The sequence below is a fragment of the Lycium ferocissimum genome, unplaced genomic scaffold, assembly GCF_029784015.1.
Source record: "Lycium ferocissimum isolate CSIRO_LF1 unplaced genomic scaffold, AGI_CSIRO_Lferr_CH_V1 ctg5432, whole genome shotgun sequence".
Taxonomy (NCBI): domain Eukaryota; kingdom Viridiplantae; phylum Streptophyta; class Magnoliopsida; order Solanales; family Solanaceae; genus Lycium; species Lycium ferocissimum.
The window spans coordinates 50,218-76,925 of NW_026725986.1; the positions used below are offsets into that span (position 1 = coordinate 50,218).

General features: G+C 35.8%; 1 protein-coding gene and 1 pseudogene across 1 annotated transcript; both read left to right on the plus strand.

Moving 5' to 3' along the window:
• Positions 1–14,012: 14,012 nt before the first annotated feature.
• On the plus strand, positions 14,013–16,289 carry LOC132044904 (UPF0481 protein At3g47200-like; annotated as a pseudogene).
• A 6,024-nt stretch (positions 16,290–22,313) lies between these two features.
• LOC132044901 (transcription factor SRM1-like) lies at positions 22,314–25,244 on the plus strand. The gene is made up of 2 exons (XM_059435436.1): positions 22,314–23,114; positions 24,542–25,244. Exons 1-2 carry the CDS (start codon positions 22,732–22,734, stop codon positions 24,972–24,974), a joined length of 816 nt encoding a protein of 271 aa, XP_059291419.1. The 5' UTR covers positions 22,314–22,731; the 3' UTR covers positions 24,975–25,244.
• The last annotated feature ends 1,464 nt before the right edge of the window (positions 25,245–26,708 follow it).

Genomic DNA, 26,708 nt, shown 5'->3' on the forward strand with positions numbered 1-26,708 from the left:
CGCCCCTCCTACCCAAACAAGTAAAGATTCAGGCCTACAAACTCTTTCTATCGTTGCACCTGAAAGTTGCAAGAGAGATGTAATTTCAAAGGCTAGTAACCTCAAAAAGTTGGGTATTCGAGGGAGATTGGCGGATTTTCTTGAAACTGATGGTGGTGGATGGCGCAATTTTGAAGAGCTAAAGCGCCTAGAACATCTGAAATTGTTGAATGATGCTCCTTACACGGATAAAAGGCTTCACCTTTCTCCGTCAATTAGTCACATTTCTTTGCACACTGAAGAAGCTAGTTTTGTCAAACACAAAGTTTGATTGGAGCGAGGCTGAAATATTGGGGGAGTTGGAATTCCTTGAGGTCCTAACATTGAAAGAAAATGCATTCACCGGAGAGACCTGGAGGCTGGAAACGACACGTTTTAGTCAACTCCAGGTCTTGTGGATCGGTAAGGCAGACATGAAATTTTGGGAGGCTTCAAAAGTTAGTTTCCCAAAACTTAGGAACCTTGTTCTTAAATCTTGAGGCTGTGCCATATGAGTTGGCTGGTGTAGGCAGCCTTCAAGAGATAACGCTGGAGAACACAAACAAAGCAGTCAAATCAGCAAAAGAAATAGAGTGCAAGAAGAAGCTGGAAAACACCAAATTCAAGCTCATCATATTGTCTCAAATTAATCATTAGAAAGCCACAGCTCAAAGGTCAGTTGAATTTTTTTATCCTCTTAAAATGATTCTAATATCCATTGTATAGAGCTTTCATGCAAATAATTACAGATTTATATTCATGTCCAGATAGTATTATTATCCGTACATATTACTATGCATATATCTTTACATGACTTTTTTCCCTTAACTTCATAATAAGTATAGGATTTTAAGGTTACTATGACTTTGTCAGCAATTTTTTTTTTTTTTGGACAGACGGCTATTTAAGTTAACTTTCCTTTCAAGTTCCCTTTGCATTGGCAAAGCCATCACAGTCGTTCTTTTGGTGTTTTTACTTGAACATCTGATTCAGAATAGAAAATACCAGATCATTTTCGTTGTCTTCCACTTTTTTGCAGGAGAAATCAAGGCATGACGTTGTTAGAAGTCTGGATCATATACAAATTTATGCTGTTTGACATGGTGTCACGGCATTTTCATGTTTTCTGCAGTTCATTTCTAGATCTCTATCAGGCTAAAACTATTCGCTTTCTAATTAGTTGTAAAATTGTTCTGTCTGTTGTGTGTTGTTTTGTTTTACTTTACTTGATTGTTCTTTTCATTATTATTGAAGCATGGATACCACGTTATTATTGCTGGAAGACATTGTTCCAACCAGATTAACTATATATGGAGCTTATTTGCTTGAGTTCTTCTATGATGAATTCTTACTTACTTCCAACCAGATTAACTATATATGGAGCTTATTTGCTTGAGTTCTTCTATGATGAATTCTTACTCACTTTTGAATTGAAAGGTCTCAATTCAAATTATGAATCCTTATGTTACGTCTAGTTTCCGGCTTCGCCAAAATGGTTGAAGCACAAATGCTCATTTGCCATGTTTCAAAAGTCACATTAACGAATAGATATTAACAGTACTGATAGGTTTATTGTCTTAGCCACCTTCCCTCTCGAGATTAATACAACAAACTTTCTGTTGTATCTTATGAAACAAAGTTACAACATTATCTATACCATACGTATAATTGTGTGTTGGAATACAAGGTGGGCCTATAAGATATCATAAGTCACAAAGAGGAAAGAAGAGGATTAAACATTAAGCTAATTAAATTCATGTTATAGTGCAATATTTTCCGATACTCTTACAGAATTAATATTACAAAAGGGGTTTATATAGGTGCTTCTAGACTCATACTACTAAATGCCTTCACATTCCCATTATGAACTTTGTCATCCCAAAAATACAAAAGTAAGCACCTAAAATTATCGGCATAATACATAAACAAGCCCTCAAACTTGGTCTCAGTTGGCAAGTACGCCCTCAAACTTTGGGTGTGCGCAAGCATCTCAACTTGCTTCCACTCTTTGTCAGCTGAAACACTCCAACTTACAAAATGATCATCTAGACACTTCCAAACTTATGTGCCACATCGGTGCCACGTCGCCAAAGATTTGACGTTTTACGTGTTGCTCAACTTTATACAATCTCCCTACTTTGCGCACACACCCAGTTAGAAGAGATACTTCCGCCTGAAAACCATTGGGGTCTGCTTATGTATTATGCCAAAATTATACAAAGACTATATATCAAAATAAATGAGCTAGTATTCATTATCCATCTTCGTTGACTAACTTTTGACTTGCAAAACAAACTGCCGAAGACTTGTCTTGTTTTTTTCATATCTTGTGAAGTCCTTGATCAAGATATACACCTTTCGACGGGCTGCTTTTTCCTCGGAGTATTCACTGTGTTCTTAGCAGTAAACAACTTAGCCTCTCAACAAGTCATCAAACCTAAAGAAACATCTTCAATTGAGACTACCAATTTTTTTCCCTTTACCATTTTCAGGATCGAACCAATAATGTTCTGATATCATCGTTTGAAAGAAGTTATTTTCCCTTTTTCCCATTCACAACAATCTCAACAGTGATATATACAAGCTAAGCTACATAAGGTAAGGCTCTAAACTAGGACCTAATGACCTACAATTAAGGAGCTAAATATACAAAGTCCATAAATAGCAAATATACACTAATCAGAATATATTGACATATATTCTAACACTCCCATGATCTAGCGGGAGGTTGTCGAACGCTTAGACTGTCCCGAAAATCCTCAAATAATACCAAAGGAAGACCCTTGGTAAATATATACGTAATCCGATAACTGACGGGACATGTAGCACTCGAACCCGTCCACGAGCAACCTTTTCGCGAACAAAATGAATATCCATCTCGAATGTTTCAGTGCGTTGATGCGAACAGATTCCCGCAAGATATATCGCACTAATATTATCACGATAAACCAATGTAGCTCTTTGGATAGGACGGTTGAAGTTCCAAAAGTAGATTCGCAACCAACAAGATTCGGAAACCACATTGGCTACCTCGGTGCTCGACTTCTACACCTCGTAGACAAGGTTCGTCGTTTAGCCGACCAAGAGATCAAGTTATCACCAAGAAAAACGCAATAAGATAGGATCACTGGTATCTTGACATCCGCCTCAATCAGATCCGTACAAGAAACAAGAGTCGATGTAGAAGAAGGATAAAGATGGAGTCCATGTTCAAGAGTACCCCGAATATAGCGCAAATCGCACTTGAGAAAGCATGTATGTGTTCATCCTTCGGGTCATGCATGAACAAGCACACTGTTGCACGGCATATGTAATGTCGGGTCTCGTGAGTGAGATATGAAGAGCCCAACAAGGCTCCCTATAAAGGGATGGATCCTCGAACGGTGTGTTAGAAAGACCGAGCTTCGGTTTAGTATCCGCCGGAGTAGGTGCCGACTTACATGAAGACATGCCGGCACGATTATAATTTCTATGGCATATTTTCCGTGACAAAAAATAGACCACCTACATGACGGGTCACCTATACCCAAAAAATAGCTAAGCTCACTCCAAGTCCTTCATAGCAAATGCGAGGCTAGAAGAGTAATGATAGACTTACGAAGCTCATCGTATAAGCAAGCTCAAAATAGTATCGTCCCCATATAACAAGAAGATAAGCCAGATGTAGCCTTTCGATAGACAAACAAGAGAATGATCCGAAGTACCGTGAGAAACCCGAGAGTATGAACATAATCAAGAAATTTCTGTACCAAGCCCGGGAGCCTCGTTTAAGCCCATGTAAAGATTTCAACAAACACACATGATTGGGTTTTTCGTGATCCGAAACCCCGTAGGCTGATGCATGTAGACGGTCTCTCTTAAGTTCACCATGTAAGAAAGCATGCTTGACATCAAGTTGATGAATTGGCCTGCTTTAGATAAGCCAGCCGGGTGAACTACGCGAATAGTAGCGGGTTTGACCATCGGGCTAAAAGTGTCACCACAATCCACTCCAACCCTGAGTTTTGCCATCACCTACAAGACGGGCTTTATGCCTCTCAAAAGAACCATCAGATTTTTCTTTATGAGCAAAAATCCACATAGACCGAATTACATTAACATCAGATGGACGAGGCACCAACTCCCACGTCTCGTTTTTAATAAGAGCATCATATTCGGTATCCATAGCCTTTTTTCCAATTCGGTCACGAAGGGCCGACATTGAGTTACGGGGCGAGCCGGGATTTAAGAGACCGTGGAAAGAAGATTGAAGTTCTTTTGGGGCTTAAAGATCCCATTTTGGCTGCGTGTAAAGCGTCGGTGAGTGAAAATGGGGGGAGGAGTTGGTATGGGAAGAGTTGGAGGAGATGGGGGCTAGGGAAATGGGTAGTAGGCCTGGGGTAACGGAGCTTGTCCCAACAGAGAATATGGACGGTGCTGAGGGTGGCGTCACCGGGCTTGGCGAGGAGGGAGTGAGGGCGACTCTGAAATGGGTCGGTTTGGGCGGGTGGGGAAGTGGGCTTTATAAGCACGTCATTTTGTAGTTTCATTTTAAGAGAAAAATAATGGATTACACGGGGTGATAATCCATCATCGAAGAAACTATACGTGTTATTTTGGGGAGTATGCAACTTTAAACGGGAATTGTGTTTCATCAAAAATCCATTACCTTATGATGATTTTCCGAGAAGACAAGTCATAGCATTTATATCCGGGGATTAGACGGGTATCCCAAAAACACAAGGAGTTCGCGGCTGGAGTTTGTTTATGGTAGTTGAAGGAAATAGAGGGCTAACATAAACACCCAAAACCCGAAGATGAATAGGTCGGGTCTTTTTGATAAAGACATTTGAAAGAGGGGATTGATAGTTCAATAGCTTATGAGGAAGAATATTGAGGAGATAAGTGGCCATTTGCAAAGCATGATGCCAAAACGGTGGAGGTAAAGAAGCATGTGCAAGTAAAGTGCGAACAACATTGTTAATCATACGAATTTTTCTTTCGGCTTTTCCATTTGAGGAGAAGTGTGAGGACAAGACAAACGGAAAGAAAGACATGTTTTTTACAAAAATCCCAAAAAGGCCCATTATCAAACCCCTACCATTATCACATTGTATGTTCTTTATTTCCCGTTCAAATTGAGTTCGGATGAAAGTTCTAAAATTTAAGATGGTGGAATAAGCATCGGATTTATTAGACAACGGAAACGTCCATAAAAAATTAGAGAAATCATCCAACAATAAGATATAATATCTATGACCAGAAGAACTCAAAATGTGCGATGTCCAAAGATCGAGTATTGAACAATATCAAATGGCATAATAGTAGAATTTGAAGAAAGAAAAGGCAATTTAATATGTTTCCCTGAAGAGGACATGAATGACAAATACTAGAATCCCTGCATTTATTACATTCAATAAAGTTATTCTTCCTACAAGAGAACTCAAAATATTAGCTCCGGGTGCGACCCAAACGCTTGTGCTATAATAAAGGAGCTAAAGCAAAAGACAAAAGTAGAATGAGAAGAGACATGTGGCGTGGTGATAGGATACAGCGTGCCCCGACTCTCACATCTCATTAGACGCATCCCCGTCCTGAAAATCCTTCGGTAAAACCCAAACGGATCAAATTCAATTGAAACGAAAGTTATTCATTGTAAACTTTCTAACTGGACACTCAAATTTTTGATAAGGTGAGTGGGCATGGAGAACATTTTTAAGAGCTAAGAGAGGATGTGGAGACTTTAATTGTGTATGACCATAACCACGAATTGGAATACCGACCATTACCAACGATAGCTATACCACGGTTATTGCTCAAATTAAAATAAGACGTGAGATTACCTTGCCCGGATGTCATATGAGAAGTGGCACCGGTGTCCATGTACCAGTTTCGGATCCGGAGGAGTAATGCCGAGGGTGTGCATCGCCGCCTCTATATCAGTTGGGGTCGGTCCAAAGCAGCCGAGCAGGGTTGCCTCGCGGTCTAGGCCCAAGAATACCGTGTCGTCGGCGCCGGCCTTGTCGGAAATTGAAGCCCGGCCCACGGGACCGCCGGAAACGGGTACGGTGGAACCGCCCACCGCATCCATGGCCAAGGCCACCGCTCGTGGACACCACCGATGCAGGCTTGCCGCCGGCCACCGTTCCACCCGCTCGGTGCCGCCGCCTTTGCCCCCACCACCGGAGCTACCACCGTAACTCCCTTCGCCGCCGCCACGACCACCGTGACGAGGAACGATTCTTCCCGCTTCTTCGTGTTGTTGCCGTTTCCACCATTATTATTACGGTGGGTTGAATGTTGATCAACATTTTCGAGAATCATCCAAGTCCCGGCCACCATGGCGACATTGTGGTCCGAGTCGCCTTCTTCGGCATCCCCGCTTCTTCAAGAACGAGCATTGATCGGCTTGATAAAATCGAGGCAAAGGGTCACTTTGACGACCAGTGTGGCCACCCCTTGTATGACTCGGTGAGGCCCGACACCAATTCGAGAACCAGCCGGCTATTGTCCACCGGAGAGCCGACGCTCAAGTTGATCCGACAACGACTCGAGATGTCGTTGACGAAGGCAGACATTTGGGAAATTCTCCATTTGTGCGCGAGTGAAATCATACTCAAGTGTGACGGCAAGACGGGAGTGTTTGTTATCTTGGAATATATCACGCAACCTATTCCAAGCCTCATTGCCGTGGTGTCGGTTCAAGAATTATGTGTAACAGATCATGAGAGATAGTGGCGTAAATCCACCGAAGGACTCGTAGCATCGAGAGTCGACCACGCTCCTTCTCCTGCCTTCTTGGCGTTTTCTCCTTTCCCGTAGCCGAGGAATCAATATGATCGCGTACTTTATGGGATCTTGCGTGAATTTTGAAAAGCTCCGCCCATGTCGCATATTGAACGTTTCCATCTCGCAGTGACGGGAACAAGATTTTTGATGTTCAAACCAGCAATGAGCGGGGGTGAAAAGAGGACTTTGAGTCACCCATGCAGATGGAGAATTTAGAGAAGAAGAGGAAAGAATGCAACAGGAAGAGGGGCTATTAGGTGCGGAAGAGGGATGATCTTTTGCTAGAAATCTGATACCATGAAAGAAGTTATTTTCCCTTTTTCCCATTCACAACAATCTCAACAATGATATATATAAGCTAAGCTACATAAGGTAAGGCTCTAAACTAGGACCTAATGACCAACAATTAAGGAGCTAAATATACAAAGTCCATAAATAGCAAATATACACTAATCAGAATATATTGACATATATTCTAACATCGTTGAAATATTAGGTGGACCCTTGATAGTATGAACGTAGTAATTCTAGTTTCATGTCCTGATACCACTAGATAATATCAGAGCGTCAATCATATTATCTAGTAGATCATTGTTTCGACGCTCTGATTAAGGTTATCTTGATATAGAGAAAACGATAAAAATGGTCCTTTAAGTATGCATTGAACAGCTTTGGTCCTTTAGGTTCGTCAAAAGTTAATATTTTTAGTCTCCGTCAAATATTTAACAATTTATGTTCATTAGAAAAAAACAAAAAAAGAAAAAAAAGAGTTGATGGAAATAGTGGGTAAGAAAAATTAATCACAAATACCAAAAAAGTTTCATCAATCCTAAAATATACAACACATAAAATTGCACTACACACTAAAAAGATATAAAACTTAGCAGAAATTACACCTCAAAAACTGCATGACACTCAAAAAATAAATAAAAATAGCAGATACTACAAAACTATTTCAAGAAAAAATTAGTTTAATCTCTTTTGTGTCAAAAATATGGTGCAGAAGCTGCTTATACTCCTATTCTTCACTCGCATATATTCATCGGAGATGAAAACTATCGCTCTCTGAAGTTTATTATTTGCAAGGTATCTACTTTTGCTTCTAATATGCAAATAAAGATACAGGCATATGAAAATAACTTTTTTTTTTTTTTTTTTTAATAAGGCCCGATTTGAAAGTTGATGGATAATGAGATGGAAAAGATTTTTCCTTGAAAAAAATGTTTACAAATTAATTAAACAAAAGAATATTTTATAAAGGATAAATTATTTAGATTATAATTGTTTATATGAATAATAATTAGGTTAAACAAAGTAAGTAGTACGAAATAGAACATGAGAAGAGGTTTATGTAATTATCCTTTTAATCTTTTGGCTATAATGACTTTGTTGGAAAATTAATCTAACTTAAATGAGTTTGTCGATACAAAACTAATACAAATGACATTAGTAGATAATTATCATTAAGTGTATAAATTATTCAGAGTCCGAAATCATCACAGTTGACTTGAGCTATTCAAACTTAGACCGACTCATTATATTACATCTCTTCTTGTTAAAGATTGATCAAGTCAAGGCATTATGTACATTTTCAGGCACACGATCCGTGATTGAATCATTTTATATCGTTTCTTCTAAAGAAATATCAGTATTACTGCCAATTAATACTGCCCTATCTTGAGAACGTGAAGGAAAATACATACTGATTGACCAACGACAGTGATTGAACTTTAAAATTTGCAATATAAAAATAATATAATGTAATTTATTCCCTCAGCCCCCATCTATGTGTCATCTTTTGAATTTTATAAGTGAGTTTTTTTTATACTTTAATTTTTTATATGTCTTTTAAATATTTTGAATTATTAATTATTGCGCGCTTTATAAAGACTTTTTATATGTAGTTTCTAAATATAAAAATGTAGTACATAAGTAATACTTCTTATATGTAATTTCTAAATATATAATTTTAGTAATTTTTAGCATATAGTGATTTATTGGTTTTTCAATTCGGTTTATCGGTTAATTGTGACTTATATATATAGAGTACTTCCTCCGTCCCAGTTAATATGACACTCTTTCTTTTTTAGTCAATCTCAAACGAATGACATCTTTCTATATTTAGTAACAATTTACATTTAAAATACTAACTTTACCCTTAATGAAATGATTTAGGCCCACACAAATATCTATGGCTCATTTTAGACCACAAGTTTCCAAAGTCTTTCTTTCTTTATTAAACTCCGTATCAAGTCAAACACCTTCATATAAATTGGATGGAGGATACTTCTTAAAAAATATGAATACTATATGCTCACATCACAAAGGTGACGTCATAATCTATGAGATGGAAGTGGAAATAATAAATAATAAATCAGTGCCACCAATGCTCTTTTATTTTTATTGGTAATAATTATTATGATTATTTTTTCAATGAGTATCATTATCGAAAACTAGTAGTAACGTGAAAGAAAACTAGCTGGTTGATATGAGTTGACTCTACTCAATTATTAAGCCCAAGTCATTTTATAATTCATCGTTAGTCCTCTAATTAATCAAGAGGACTTCGATCAGCTGATATATACTTGAGAAAAGAACAAATACAATTTTATAATTAAATACCATTACATACATAATGAGAATTACTATGATTTTCATAATCTTTATTACCCAGTGCTCTCTTATTATTGATAATAACTCTTACTATTATTTTCATTACATTGAGTATATATCCGAAAACTAGTAACGTGAAAGACAAGTAGCTGGCTAATATAGTTGACTCTATTTAATTATTATGCCCAAGTCATTTTTTAATCAAATAACTTTCCCATCGTTAGTCTGCTTAAATCGAGAGGAATTCAGCTAAAATAATTAAAGGAAAAATAAGGGGAAGTTACACATTTGGAGCTTGGTCAGAAATATTTACAGTTGCTAGCTATTGTTTTTTAGGCAAACGGCTACAACAACAACAACACACCCAGTGGAATCCCACAATGTGGGATCTGGGGAGGGTAAAATGTACGCAGACCTTACCCCCACCTTGGAAGGTAGGGAGGTTGTTTCCGAAAGACCCTCGGCTCAAAAGAAAAGAAGGGAAATCAAGGCAAAAGAGTCAGATAAGGACAAGCATATCAAAGCAATGCGCAAATGAGAAATAACAAGAGTGAAGAAGTCATGATAAACAGCCTGGAAAGACAAGACCTAACACATATAAGCAGGAATCAAAGGGCAATAAATGATAGAGCAAAACTTACAACTACTAGTGCGAAAGAAAAAAAAAGAGACTACCTACTAGCCTAATCGGAGTCCTCCACAACCTCCTATCTAAGGTCATGGCCTCGGTAATCTGAAACTGCGTCATGTCCTGTCTAATCACCTCTCCCCAATACTTCTTTGGCTTACATCTACCTCTCCTAAAACCGTCCATAGCCAACCTCTCACACCTCCGCACTGGAGCATCTGTATCTCTCCTCTTCACATGCCCAAACCATCACTACAAGAAAGTATAGAAATCGCAACAAAATTTTTTATATTTGGCAACAACTTAATTTTATTGTTGGCAAATGATTTTTTTGTTGCCGTAGTATTGATTATTGTTGCAAAAAGTACTTTTGGCAAAAAAAAAAAAAAAAGGTTGTTGCACGTTGTTGCAATGTACTCGTTGGGAAAAGTTCATGCGCAAAGAAAAATTTTTTTTTGTTGCCAAAAGTACTTTTTGCAACAATAATGAATCTATGGCAACAAAAAAAATTTTGTTGCCAAATATATTTTTTCTTGTAGTGCATCTCAGCCTCGCTTCCCTCATCTTGTCCACCATCGATGCCACTCCTCCCTTGTCCCGGATGTCTTCATTCCTAATCCTATATCTCCTAGTATGCCGGCACATCCACCGCAACATTCTCATTTCCGCGACTTTCATCTTCTGCACATGAGAGTTCTTGATCGGCCAACACTGGCTCGTACAACAAAGTTGGTCTAACCACCACTTTGTAAAACTTGCCCTTAAGTTTTGGTGGCACATTCTTGTCACATAGCACTCCGGAAGCGAGCCTCCATTTCATCCATCCTGCACCAATATGATGTGCGACATCATCGTTGATATCCCCATTTCCTTGTATAATAGACCCAAGATACTTGAAACTTCCTTTATTTTGGATGACCTGGGTACCAAGCCTCACTTCCACGCCAGCCTCATGAGGCACGCCACTGAACATGCACTCCAAGTACTCAGTCTTGGTCCTACTCAACTTGAATCCTTTAGACTCTAACGTCTGTCTCCAACCCTCTAGCTTAGCATTAACTCCCCTACGAGTCTCGTCAATCAAGAATATGTTATCCGCGAACAACATACACCATGACACCTCACCTTGAATTTGTCGCGTCAATCTATCCGTCACCAAGGCAAATAAATATGGGCTAAGAGCTGATCCCTGATGCAAACCCATCAGAATTGGGGGGTGCTCCAAGTCTCCTCCTACAATCCTTACCCTGGTCTTGGCTCCATCATACATGTCCTTGATCGCTTTAATGTACGCCACAGGTACACCTTTAGCCTCCAAACATCTCCATATATAGAACCTCTCTTTGCACTTTGTCGTAAGGCTTATCTAGGTCGATGAAAACCATGTGCAAGTCCCTCTTCCTCTTCCTATACTGCTCCACCAATCTCCTAACAATATGAATGGCTTTAGTAGCAGACCGCCCTGACATGAATTCGAACTAGTTCTCTGAAATAGACACGCCTCTCCTCACCCTCATCTCTACCACCCTTTCCCACACTTGCATAGTATGGCTTAGCAAAACTTGATACCTCTATAGTTGTTGCGGCTTGAATGCCGCCCTTGTTCTTGTACAAAGGAATCATTGTACTCCACCTCCATTCTCCGGCATCTTCGCCGTCTTGTAAATGACATTAAACAACCCAATCAGCCCTCCAAGCTCGCTCGCTTGCTCAACACTCTTCCAAAATTCCCAAGGAATCTCTCGTCAGTCCTGGGTCGCTTCTTTTCTCGCGCATCCTACCAACAACACCCTTAACCTCATCAACCCTTATACTCCTACAATATCCAAAATCACGACGCCTCTCAGAGTACTTCAAATCTCCCAACACAATGTCTCTGTCCCCTTCTTCGTTCAAGAGTTTATGAAAGTATGACTGCTATCTCCGTCTAATGAGAGCTTCCTCCACCAACATTTTCCATCCTCGTCCTTGATGCACTTCACTTGATCCGGATCACGTGCCTTCCTCTCTAGCCTTGGCAAGCTCGAACAACTTCTTATCCCGCCTCCGTCCTTTTAGGCAAACGGCTATTTAAGTTAATTTCTGGAAAAAAAATGCAAATTTACCAAATTCCAAAATTCATCTTGGCACACATAGAAGGGATTAATTTGGCTTTTTACCATGGCTCCTCATCCTCTGTAAACATCTTGTGCCAATGCCTTAAGGGTCAAATCAAAGTTAAATTTGTTTGAAGAAAAAAGTTGACAACCTCACAAAGAATAATTTCCATCACTAACTTTGCAAGTTATGGGGCGAAACTACATCGGAGCATACGTAAACCAAGTCATATCTAGTAAGAATGAGAACCATGATTGATTGATTTTGATTGTTGTTGCCATGGGCGGAGCTAGGTAGGGTTGGGGTTTCATCCGAACCTCCTTGCCGAAAAATTAATTGTATATACAAGGTTAAAGTTATCTTTTATGTATATATAGTTGATGTTGAACCCCTTGACTTCTTCATGTATTTACTTCTTTATATTTTTTAACCCCTTAACGAAAATTCTGGCTCCGCCATTCGTTGCCTATCCCATGTGTTATAAACCTTGCAAAATACTTACACAACACCGATTGGTACAAACTGTCACCCTCGCTAATACACACTAACAAAGAGAATATCTAACAAAATTGGGCATCATGGGAATTCAATCTAGGACATGTCGATGCCTCTATCTCCATCTAGGAATGGATATACCAAGCGGTGTTAACTGTTAAGGGATACCTTTTACCTCGATTTTTTTTACTAGATATGTATATATAAATAATAAGCAAAATGAAATATCAGGTACAAATGTAAAAGATGACATCATTTGTCATTCTGGTAACCCCACTGATAGGAATAAACAAGTCCATACCCCCCCCCACCCCTTCCCAGGGGGTGGTTGTTCTTAGCATATATAATCACATTCCTCTTACGACACATTTCAGGAGAAGCAAGAGCAACGACCAAAACAAAGAGGTAAGTATCTGCATTTTTCCTAATAAGTCTATGGCTCTATGCCATGCCGAATAATTTAATTACATTATTTTCTACCTCAACTTCCATTATGCTTACTTTATGAAAATTACTGTCCATAGCAATCATTCCTCTTAGTTCTAACTTTCTAAAGTCTTTTCAATTGCAAAGTAGTTAATCTGTTCTTCTTTCCTTTTTCTTTTAAATTTTTATTTAAAGTCTGCCATATTAGGATTAGTTTGGGATACTTGAATAATCTAAAATGAAAATTAAAACTAAAATTTGAGATATAGACAAAAAAGATGTGGACCAGTTTCTCTTAATGTTCATACTTTGAATTTGCTCTTTTACTATACCTAACTAAAAACTTCACGAAATTATTAGTATTCGTGCGTAATATATCATCCTTAAAATTTTAAGATGTAGTATGTTATTGTGTTGTGATGGGGATGGTGTACAGTTTTAATTTCAAGGAGGTAACATATTTTATATGGTTAACTTATTTATGTAATGAACTCTTTAGAATACATGCAAAACTTTTTCAAAATTTGAGTTTTATGGAAGTATAATAGGGACATTTTATCACGTGTTCAGCATTCCTGGCGGAGCCACCTTATGCTAAGGGGTGCAATTATTGAAGCATGTTGAAATTTTCGCCGGAAAATAAGATATACTTACAAGTTCAAAGGGAGGTCAAAATTATAAATACGATATGTCCATTTCCCCTTATTTCTCTTAACGTTGTCTATTTTTCATGAAATTTATCTAAGAGGAATGGCACAGCATATTGAAATTACTCCACTGCTGGTGTTCAAGCTGCGCAATTATTGAAACATGTCTCTCTTTTAAGTGTACACACAAATAAGATATACTTACAAGTTTAATGGGATGTCTATATATACTGCTTTTACTGTTTGATACTGTACCATTTTAATAACTCTATTTCTCTCTCTCGTAGGAATTGCAGTTTCAAGAAATTTATATAAGAGGGATGGCACAGCATATTGAAATTACTCCACTGCTTGATCAAGCTCCTCCAAATGAAACTGCGAAGCATGAGGTCTCTCTCTATCTCACAAGACATACACACACACACACACACACAAAAAGAAAAAAAAAATTTATGTTCTTGCGTGTACTTAATTATTGGACAAGAGGAACAAGATAGGAAGTGTTTAGGGAGATGAGAAAGAAAAACGAGTTCAAAGCTAGTTAACAAGGGATCTTAGAAAAACTTACTTACCAACATGCCACCCCAATAATTTGGATAACAGTAGTAAATCTTAATATGCATGATTTGGTTGAAACATATATGTGACACATCCCTTTTTGATCGGTTTGAAATATAATGTCATGTTTTTATATTTTGCAAAATAATTTAAGTTTATAATTCTTCTTTTTACCCTTAATGAGATGATTTATAGCAACACAAATATTTAAAACTTATTTTAGACATAAGTTTCAAAAGTCTTCATTTCTTCATTAAACTCTGTGCGAGTCAAACAGTAATGCCACATAAATTGGGACCGAGGAATTGATATCTTTTTTCAAATGGAACCTTAGCTTTTATCATATGTACAATTTTCATTTATCAATCGTCATCTTGCCAGCAGTTGCTGAGCCCCTCACCCGCTGTTGCTGCTTCATTCTTTGCCTTTGCGGTTGCCAATCAACAAGCTCGAGCGGTTAGTTTTCTCTTTTACTTGATGAGTATTATGTATACTTTGTGTATATAAGTTAAAACTCTAAAACTCTTTTAATTAACCGCTTATGTGAACTTAACACTCAAAATGGAAATATTAGAAAAAATGGTTATAACTCTGCTCCACTTTTACAGATGCAAGAAGGCAGGGAAGCGGATTACCTAATTGAGATTAAGACAGTTGATGGTCAAGATCAATTAGGGTTGCAAACAAATGAATCTGCAAATCAGATCATTGATGAAGGATCGCCTAACGAATCTTGTACCATATTTAAAGTAAATGTGGGGCTACATGAATCAAATCCAAGTGCTTATATGCCAAAGTTGATCTCCATTGGTCCTTACCATAAAAATAATCCGAAACTTGGCTCGATGGAAAAGTATAAGTTGCGTTACCGACAAAGGTTTCTCCAGAGGAAATAGGGGATTGACTTGGAAAGTTGCATAAGAGAATTGGAGAAGCTGAAGGATGAAGCACTAAAGTGTTATGAAGATATAGGGGACCTTAACAATAGGAACTTTTTGGAAATGTTGTTGCTTGATGGATGCTTCGTGGTTGAATATATCCGTGAGTTTTGGGGGGGAATGGTGCCGATAGGAGAAGACAAAATTATCAAAGCGGCTTGGATGGAAGCTCTTGTGGATCGCGACTTGTTGCTACTAGAAAACCAACTTCCTTTCTTTATCCTCACCAAACTTTATGACATAACTAATCATACAGACGTCTCATTCATAAAAATGGTGAAGCTCAACTTTAGTAGTAGTTTACCAAAGGTGACTCCTAAATTCATAAGTGATACTAATGGTAATGCCGATGAAATCAAACATTTACTTCAAGTAGTACACTTGTGTTGTTGCCCTCCAGAAATGAATACTAACAAGAAAATAAAACATACCAAGAAAAGTTTACCTGGAAACTTCTGCAAATAAGTAGTTCCAAGAAAAAGCAACGAATTGAGGATGAGGACATATGGCACGACCTTATGCGAAGTGTAACAGAACTTGATGAAGCAGGAATTAGATTCTCAAAAACCGGGAAAATTTATAGAACATTGAGAGAAGACAATGAGGAGGATGCCACAAGTTTATTTGATATCAAATTCGATGATGGAGTGATGGAAATCCCGTGTTTTGAGGTGGTTGACAGTACAGAGACCGTTTTGAGAAATCTAATAGCCTATGAGCAACACTCCTCTAATGTGCGTCCTAAACTTTTCACGGATTATGTAATTTTTATGGATAGACTTATTGACTCTAGCAAAGATATAAATTTGCTTCGGTTGAACGGAATCATTAGAAATAGGATGGGAGATGACAAAGAAGTGGCTACAATGTTTAACAAACTTGGAGAAGGTCTCATCCCTTCAACTGACTTTTATTACAAAGAAGCATGCAAAAAAGTGGTTGAGCATTGTGAAAAGCCATTGAATCGAAAAGATGGCAAATTTGAGGCGCAATTACTTTAACGGTCCTTGGGTAGGATTGTCAACTGCAGCAGCGGTCTTTCTTCTCGTGCTCACACTTGCACAGACAGTTCTAGCTTTCATAAGTATTTTCAAGGAGTGAAAGTAATTATATATTATGGTTTATCGACTTTGTAATGGTTCATTTCCTCACTTTTCATTCATGTAGTTGTGTGTGGATAGCCTTATAAACATATTCAAGTTTGTGCATTATTGATCATTGTAGGATTATTCATGTGATTATTTGACAAGGCATGACATGAGATCATCTATTATATATTTGCTTAAAAGAGATAACATGGAGAAAGGGGACATAAACCTTACCGCTCTCTCTACATCAATTAAGTTAAGACATCCCTAAATTCAATACTGACAAAAAAACTGCAGATTGCCACATCCTTCTCATTGTAATTTCCAACTACTAAAATTTGATCCCAGTAAGAGAGCAACTAGATATAAACAGATATAGGAATAGTTACTTATGTACAGAAACATTAGTTCAAAAATTAAGTAATGATTCCATTTCTAAGATGATGTGTTATAGTAGCCTTAATGGTTGCACCAATTTACTACAAATAAGGCTACCTGCACCTCTGCTTGATTGTTAGTGCAGAAATGGAGTTTTTTTTTAGCAAATGCCATTATTAAATCTCCATTTCTATCCCTTATAATTCCTCCAATACCAGCAGTTTTGTTCACCGTGCTACTGTTTCCATTTGCACCAACATTCAGCCATTTAATTGAAAGTTTTTCCCATATAACTGGTTTTGATAGTTAATAGAAATCTATTATCCTCCATAGTTTTACATAGTATATGCTAGTTCTATCTCAAATCAATTGGTACTCCAGTTTTCTTCAAATATATCTTTAATGAAAGAGAATTTCATGGCAGATTCTATATATCTGTTATGTTTGTGGGACTGATGTAAGGACCAGTTCCTAGGATTGACTGCAGTGGTCCGTTTCCTATATGGATAAGTGGTCCGACTACTAGGTTTAGGGTCTAGGTTTAGGTCTTTTTTTAGCACTAAATCGTATATACATGGCTTTCCTTCATAATTATATATCCTAGTAAAACATGATGATCGTGGATTTCTTTCCTTTGAGGATTTCCACGTTAAAATTGTTTGTTCTTCTTTTTCGTTATAATTGCTAAATTGCAGTTGTCTCACAACGATATCCACATAAGGTACCTTCTTCCATTCACATCTGGCTTTTCATATTTAATATTGGAATCATGATTGAAGCTTAGAATAAGTTTGTATAACCTTTTTAAGACTTATTGGGAGGGGTTGAGAGCCAGAGGCTCGGGGTAATTTTGGACATGTTGGTACCTTGAAAAGGTGACAACCTAATACTTGATTTTTAGTATTTGCATTCTAAATGGAGTTTTGAGCATATGTATTAATTCATATTGCTAAATATGACTTGCTGGGATGATTTGGGGTGCAACAGTGATCACGTTTAATAGACCTTAGGTCTAACTCAATTTCAAAAATTAGCACATTAGGTGAAGATTGCCAAAAATCAAAACCAAGTAACTCTCCCTGAGCCGATGTGCGACCCAACAGAAAGGCATGAGACGAATGAAAATCAGAAAAATTGAATATTTGCATGATTTCACCTAAAACACACAGTTCATGAAGTCTAACAAAATCTGTTTTCTTTTTTCCCTTTCACTGTTCCTATTTTTCTGAATAAAATTCTTGCAACTGCCACAGAATGACAAATACTTTTTGTTTGGGGTCCTATGAATGGGTGTGAATGGGAGATGAACCATTGCATCTTTTCATGGAAAATGTTTCACACCTCTTCACTTCTTTATTTTGTAGGCTATAAATATTGGTCTTTCCTTAGATTTTTTTCCTTACATAAAATTCTGCAATCTCTCTTCTTTCTGCATACTACGTTCTGCACAAAACAGTAAAGTTCTAAGTGTGATTTGGCCAATTTTTTGCGTTGACTGCACACCGGCGTTTGAGGTAACTGCTACACATGACGGTAATCCGTTCTATCCTGAGAGGAAATAATCCCTAACCTCGGGTACTTGAGGGGTTAAGTTCCTTAGGACACACTGTGAATTCAGTGGGCTCGGATTTGTTTATTGTTATTTCTGCTTCTTCTCCATTTCTGATTTTACTTAGTTTTGTTTCCAGAATATATTTTCGAATACAGGAAGACAACACTTTTCTGTTACTCCCTCCTTCCGTCCCTAAATGCTTGTCAGTTTATATAACCAAGATAGAATTAATTAAATTTTACCCATAACATTAATTGTTTTTGAAAGTAAACAAAAGTATGGATAAACACATAAATAGAGTCTACATTTATTGAAAAGAGTTAAAAGTAAATTAGTAAAAAACACTTCTTATTTATGATTAATTAAGCGACATTTAAAAGAAAAATGTGACAAGTAATATGGGACAGAGGGAGTAGTACACAGTGGCGTCAACGCTCTGTCTTTTTGCCATCTCTAATTGCCACCCACTCGGGATTTTTGTTCTTCTAAATATACTCCACTAGTTAAAATTGAAGGATTTAACTTCTATGCTCTTCCACTCTTTTTTTTTAACAAGTTGTAAAATGTTATTCTCTTTGTTTTTAAGTTTTGAAATTATATTTACAATCTTTTTTTTTGGGTTAAGTTGGATCACTGTCGCTGGTCCCAAGTTGAGTTGTTATAGATTGATAGTCAACATAAAACTAATCAATTTACGATGAATTCTCACGACATATAATATACGTCTAGTGAGCGGCATAGACAATGAAAATTTGTATAGCCAGTCGTAAGAAACTATGAGTGGGCTATAGGTCAAATTCCAAAATGCAAGAACTAACAGAAGGGGCTCTCCCTCCTCAGCGAAAAATTGTTACGCTTACATTAGAAATTATTGGGACAACAGATTTCAGTTTTGATAGTTGTTCTTTGTCCTTAACTAATGTATCATCCTATTAGTTGTCACCATTGCAAGTTGGTGTTCAATTGGGATAGGTCCACCATTGTGAAATCATTTTCTCAAAATCCCACTCCAATCTGTACATAGCTGTAGTTGTTGACTGTTGATTACAACAACATAATTCAAATTCTCTTATTTTTCATATAATATCTCATTTTAATTAGCCTATACTTAAATAAACAATGACTTATAGCATGTGGCGAAGCTTCTAAAAGGCTAAAAAGTGCTTATTTTTATTAATAAAATATACTCCATAGTTTAGGGAATTTGAAATGTTTGGCCAAGTATGTACGAAAAAATTAAGTGTTTTTTGAGTAGTTGCAAAAGTTATTTTTCAAAAGCTGAAAAAAACAACTTTTCCCTATAATCAATTTTAGAACCTTAGTCAAGCATAAATTGTGCTCTAATATTGACAAAATCATTTTTTTCAAATTAATTAGTCAAACACAAATTTCTACTCTCAAAAAATACTTTTTTGAAAAACATTTTCGACAAAAACCACAAATTTTGAAAGTTTAGCTAAACGACTATTTGCTTATACCGAGTAGCACTTAAGAACAAGATTCTGGCTAATAAAAATATAGTCCCATTTATTAGTGAAAACTTGTGCTTTCAATGATGAAATTGATGGTGATAGAGTTGTTTCCATCACTCTCATTGCCAGTGGAGAAGAATTCAAGAAAGATCTTGGATTTGCTTTCCTTTCAGTTAGTTGATAATTGGTACAATCAGAAAGTACCTCAATATTTTCTTTTTTTTTTAAAAAAGTTACTTCAAGAGCTCTTTGATTGGACAAATTGTCAAAATGTTGTTTGTATTTACAGTGTACATATCATCAATTTAATACGACACCAACAATAACTGCACCTTAATCCCAAACAAGTTCAAACTCGCGTCATCATCAATAAGAAATGAAATTTGTTTACATAAGGGTGTTATACCAAACCATCATAATATCCTCCTCTGCTTCTTTCAAGTGTAAAAGCTTCTTTTTTTTTCTTTTTTTTTTTTAATGAACATTAGGAGATACTATTGGAACTTGTTCAATTTGTTACTTTCTCCGTCTCAAATTATCTGTGGCTTTTTTGTGTTACACGCTTGTTAAGAAATAGCATTAATTAAGAGAGCTATTTAACTATTTTACTCTCATTTATGTCTAAGTAATAATTTCTCTCCATTAAATGTTTACTCTATTTACGTGTCATCTCCATTAATGATAAAATTCTCCTAAGGTAAAATGAGAAAGAAATAAGTAATTGCACCTTGAGCTTCTAAAACGACAAATAATTCGAGACAACTACTTTTAGTAATCACGACAGATAATTTTGAAACGGAGGAAATAAAACTTTACTGAATGATGTTACTGGCAATGTTTTAAAAGGCGAGGGCGTAAGGCGGAAAAAGAGAATTTATTTTTGGGCCTGTACTGGCAAAACAGTTGTAATCAACATGTGTATCAAGCCAATATGAACACTATTTTAAATTTTAGTATTTTATAAAATAATATAATTATAATAAACACTTTTAATCCATAGTTAAATAGCGTAAAAAAAATTCAAGAAAACTATAAATAAGTGATATATATATATATATATATATATATATATATGCTCCAAATTGAAAAAAAAAAAACTAATTAGAACAATCTATTTTATATATATATATATATATATATATATATATATATATATATATATATATGCTCAACCCTCACAAAAAAACTAACATAAAAACAAAATTGCCATTAAAACAATCTATTATACATATCATTTTTTTCAAATTGATTAGTACAAATTGTACTTCAAGCTCGTTACTTTTTTTTTTGAGATAGAAAAAGACAAGATAAATAATTAGAAAAAGAATATATATTTGGCATTCTAGCTAATAAAAAAAGTGAAAAATTGTGCTTTCAATGATTTAAATTTAAGCTTACTCATTACTCTTTTAAAACATTTAGAAAGTAATTGGATGTTGATTTCCTTTCAGTTACTTGAATTTGGGCATTATATTAGTTCAATATTTATTTAACAAATTTCAAGAGCTTTAGTTTGACAAATTTCAAAATGTTGTTTGTATTTACGCCCCAACATAAAAAATTTCGCCCAATAAAACAAATTAGCAAGATATTTTTCAGGTGGTATACAAGATGATCACGCCTGTATTTTTGGAGAATTTTACGGGAATCATCAATAGGGCCACCATTGGAAATCGGTTTATGCGAAGTATTGCTTCTTTCTTTTAAAATTGTTATCTTTGGCTGTTGGCTGTAAAAAAAAAATGAAAAAAAAAAAATAAAAAGGGTTAGCTCTACTTCAATAAGAGGAAAAAGAGAATATACTTCTCTTGTGGGCCCGTACTGGCAAAACAGTAGTAATCAACATGTGTATCAATAAGGCTAGTATGAATACTATTTTGGGACTTTCTTCTTGGTTGGATTAATTGCAGTCCCTTTCACTTCTCTTTAATCCATAGCCTTAATTAACATTGAATTGGATTCACCAATACTACTTAAAGCTGTCTATTTCTTTTATAGTATTTTCCATTTTTACTTATCATTATGATCGCAGTAAAATGAGAAAAAAATAATGATAATTTTACTATATTACTCCTAATTGTTGCTAACATGATGATTGAAACCAATAAGACATACCTTTACTGAATGATGTTACTGGCTGTAACCTGTAAAAATTTCTGACTTCATAAGTGGAGAAAGAAAAATACTTCTCTTAAGGGAAAAACTGTTGAACATGGATCAATAAGAATCAATGTGAATACTATTTTGGGACTTCTCTTGATTTTCTAAACTTCTGGATAAGTAGCCTTAATTAGGGGCAACTATTTTGTATTAAGACAAATAAAAATGGATGGAGGGAGTAACATAAAAAAAAAATTGCCATTTATGGGTAGGGGCAGAGTTGGGGGCGCAGGGGTTCTCACTAGAAAATATCACTGTATATATAAAAGTTAAAATTATTTTGTGTAGATAGAAGATGTTGAATTTTTTTGGCTTCTTCTTGTGATTTTTTTTTTGTTTTGTTTTTATATTCTGAATCTCCTTAATGAAAATCCTGACTCCGCTACTATTCATGAGTTTCAGATGTTTTTCAAGGTCTTAACAAAAGTTTGTATCTTTTTTTTTTTTTCATCAATAGGGCCAGCATTCCAAAATTGTCAAAATTTTGAATCCATCAGCATCTCTTTCCTTTCTGGTGCCCACTGATATTTATTAGAGCTACTCATCAGTCTACTTGCCTATTTTTGGAATCCTTTTGTTTCTATTCTCACTGACCTCATTGGTCTGTTACATTGTTTCTAAAAGTTCAGTACCCCAATCAATAATTCTTGCATATACTCTCTCTTTTTTTTTTTTTTTTTGTATAATGTTAGCCTGAGACAAAGTTTAAATTTGAAATTTGTCCGATTCATTATAGCCGACCCCAACTAGTTGAGACTGAGACGTAGTTGTTATTGTTGTGTGTATATATGTGTCCATGAATACCAAATTTTCAAGATTTTCTGTGGGACTGCTTAGACTTGGTTGATAGAATGTTTCACTAAAAGCTTGGTAGTGAATTTAAGAATCTCTAGATGACAGTAGCTAAATCAAGAAGCTCAGTATGGAGCAGAGAGCAAGATATAGCATTTGAGAATGCATTGGCAACTTATCCTGAAGATTCTGCATTTAGGTGGGAGAAAATTGCAGCTGATGTTCCAGGGAAAACCTTAGAAGAAGTTAAGAATCATTATGAACTCTTACTCGATGATGTGAGCCGGATCGAGGCTGGTTGTGTGCCTTTGCCTTGCTACAACTCTTTTTCTGACAGGTCTTTGAGCCATGGTGGTGATGAAAGAACAGGCAAGAAGAGCGGGACTTCAGGGAGGTTAAACGGTGAGTCGAATGATGGAGGTAAATCTACAAGGTTGGATCAGGACCGTCGTAAAGGGATTGCTTGGACAGAGGATGAGCACAGGTCAGTAACCGTTGAGCTTCAGTCACTTCAATACAATATTAAGCTAGATGTATTTTTGTTGTATATTTGTAAGAAATTCATACATGAATTGAGCTTAGATGAAGAAGCAGGGATTCATATAGCTGACCCCAACTTGTTTGGGACTGGTGCATAGTTGACAGTTGTTATTGTATTTGTAAGAAATTCATGAGTACATATCTTCTGTGTTTGAGGCTACTGCTAATCGGTTATTTTAATCCAGTGTCATGTTTGTGTCACCTTTTGGTTTGTGTATATTATCAGCCATTTAAATGAATAAGAAAATGCATGCACTTCTGTGATTAGTAGGTTCCAGATTAGTTGATAATATAAGCAGTCTTTGGAGGCTGATGAGTTTATGACACAGCTAGTTGATGATTACTTACTTCACAGATATGTTTCTTTCGGTGTTGCTATTTGAGTAGTCTACATATAATACATTTTTTTCCGGTGGTCTTTAATTCAATTACCACTATCATTTGGAAACATAATAGCTGTTGTTGCAAAAGTCTTCATGATTTCGGGCCATGAATAACTTCTTATTTGTTTATAAATTTTTTCCGGTTAGAATATGGAAACATAAAGCTGTTGTTGTGAGGGTGTACTTCGTCTAGGACATTTGACAAAAAACTGTATTATCGTCCTGTCACATTCAGAAAATACTCTTCTGATGGGAGAACTGGTCGATAGAGAAACGTTCTAAGTGGATCAGGGGATTTCGCGAGTCTGGAATGTTAAGATACAGACTTCTGTTTATGCATTAGACAGAAATTACAGATTGATGTTTCTTTTCTTAATCCCAAGAGTTTCTTTCTCCAATTCAAGCTTCCTGCGAGTGTATGACATTGGTTTTTAAAACAGATAAATACGATTTAATAATTATATAACTAGTTAACAATAAGAGGTATATTGTAAGCAGCTTAGTGTGGCAGGCATAGCATAGCAGCAAAGTATGCCTACTCAACTGGAAACTCTTGTTGTTTATTGAATATAAGCAGCATTTATTAGTTATTACTCTGAAGTTTGAGCTCACACTATGTCAAATTGTTGTTGACAGACACGAGAATATTGCTATTTCAGTGGCAGTGTATTGTAGGTTTCCTTTGGAACAATTTCAACTTATTAAGCCACTCTTTGTCCAACATCATAATCAGATGACAGTTGACTTGAATTCATCTTTTCATCCTAAAATAAGTGTTATACTTCTTGAAATTCCTGAAACTGGATCTCGTTTTTGTAGCAATTATACTTCTCACTTTCTTGGCTTTAAGAACCAAGGTTGCAGAGAAATAATTGATGATGCATATTCTTACCGACATATTCTGCATTCTAGACACAGTTTAACATCCTTTCGATTTTGTATCGACACAGACTTTTTCTTCATTTGCTTTATCTCTGTTGGTATGCAGATTGTTCCTTCTTGGTCTGGAGAAGTACGGAAAAGGTGATTGGCGAAGCATTTCTCGGAACTTTGTCATGACAAGAACTCCCACCCAAGTGGCCAGTCATGCCCAAAAATACTTCATACGTTTAAACTCGATGAACAAGGATAGAAGACGAACAAGTATATATGACATTACAAGTGTTAATGATGGAGATGTTTCAGTATCTCAAGGTCCAATCACTGGTCAAACAATTGGTGCTGGAGCAGGAGTTTCTTCTGGCAAATCAAACAAACAATCTTCAATGGCACCAATTGCTCCCCTTGGAGTTGGCATATATGGAACGAGCACTATCGGACAACCTGTAACAGGATCACTTGTTAATGCGGTTGGTCAAAGGCGAATTCAGGATTTGAACATCATGGGTTCGAGTTCGGGATTCTACCACAACCCATCTTGATTTACTGGGTTCAAAATCTGTTACTTGTACTATCTTGTTCAACTTTTTTGTTTACCACATATACAGAATTTGAGCCAAGTTACAGGTTCGGATTCCACCAACATACATGTCATTCGGTGTCCAACCTCCAATTCCAGGAGCAGTGGTTTGCTTGTGCTCATATAAACACGAGTCCAATTATGCATACGATGAAACAAACATCTCCGTATGGGTGACATGTTTAGAAATGGAAGTGCACAAAGATAAAGTTTAGAGGCTTATGCTTATTCAGGCTATTCCAGTTGTGCATGAATAGTTTTTTATTTTTTTTAAATGTCACAAAAGCGCTCGTTTGTAGCTTTCATTTTCCATTTATTTATAAAGTTATAAGAAATTATTAGGAGAGACTTATCTGTACAAGAAAACGGTTTGTAATGTAGCAGCACTAAGATTATCCTATAATGAATATTGCTGCTTAATTTCTTGCATATTTATATCAACATCATGCAAACAAATTGATATATAACAAGAAATAAGAGTCAAAAACACACCCCAACTATCACTTTTTTTTTTTTTTTTAAATGTCACTAAATTAGCAAGGTTGAGAAAAAGCTTTCTAAACTATCCTATTTATTTATAAAAACACACCTCAAATTATTGAATGGATGAGACTACTCTCTCTATTTTATATAAAAATGTTGTCAAGTGTTGTCCACGCGAATAAATAATGTCACAATGGCATCTACATGGAAATTAAAAAAAAAAAACCTATTTATTTTAAAAAACAAACTGAAAAATAATAATTTTTGTAAAAAAAATATCAAAAATTATAGAAAATAAAATTAATAGTTTAAAAAATGCAAAAGTTATTTTTCTTAAAAAAATAGAAAACTGATTATTTAGTTTTCACATTTAAAAAAAAAAAAATCAACTTTTTCATTTTTTAAATCATTTTTTTCTGATTTTATAAATTTTTTAATATTTTTTTACAAAAATTATTACTTTTTTCATATATTTTTTTAAAAATCCAGATTTTTTTTAAATGCTGATTTTTTTTTAAAAATAATGCAGTTTTTTTTTTTTTTTTTTTAAAATACAGTTTTTTTATTGAAAAAATATTATTTTTTAATTACTGTAGGTACACCATAGATCTTATGCCATGGACAATTTTTGAGAAAATTTCAACTCTCACTTGCTTTTGGAATTTGAGTTCACACATATTAAATTGTGTTTTAATGATAGTGATAGTTTAGGTAGTTTTCTTAACCTTATGATAGTTTAGGTATGAAACTAAAAAAAAATGATAGTTAGGGTGTGTTTTTGACCCTTATCTCATATAACAACTTAAGTTAATTGCTTTTAGACCTTATAAAAAAGATAGAGAGACTGCTGCCTTTGATGTATTTCTTGTCCATTGTTTCTGTTGGTCTAACTCTGTACTTAATTCAGTACAATACATTCTTGTTGGCCAGTACAATGTGACACTCGCACATTTGGTGGCCTGGTGGGATATTCCCGAATTAAATTTGGGCTAAAATTTATATAAGGTATAAATTTATTCTGGAATAAAATTATACCTTTAATCAAATAAGGTATAAATTTTATCTCAAACTTAGGCACGTATATCCTATTTTATCCCATCAACCTTGGTATTATTTTATCCTACCTCCCAAGTGGAATAAACTAGTCACAGGATTATAATTCCGGGATAATTTAGTCTACATACCAAAAGACCCAAAAGTATTTTTTATTTTT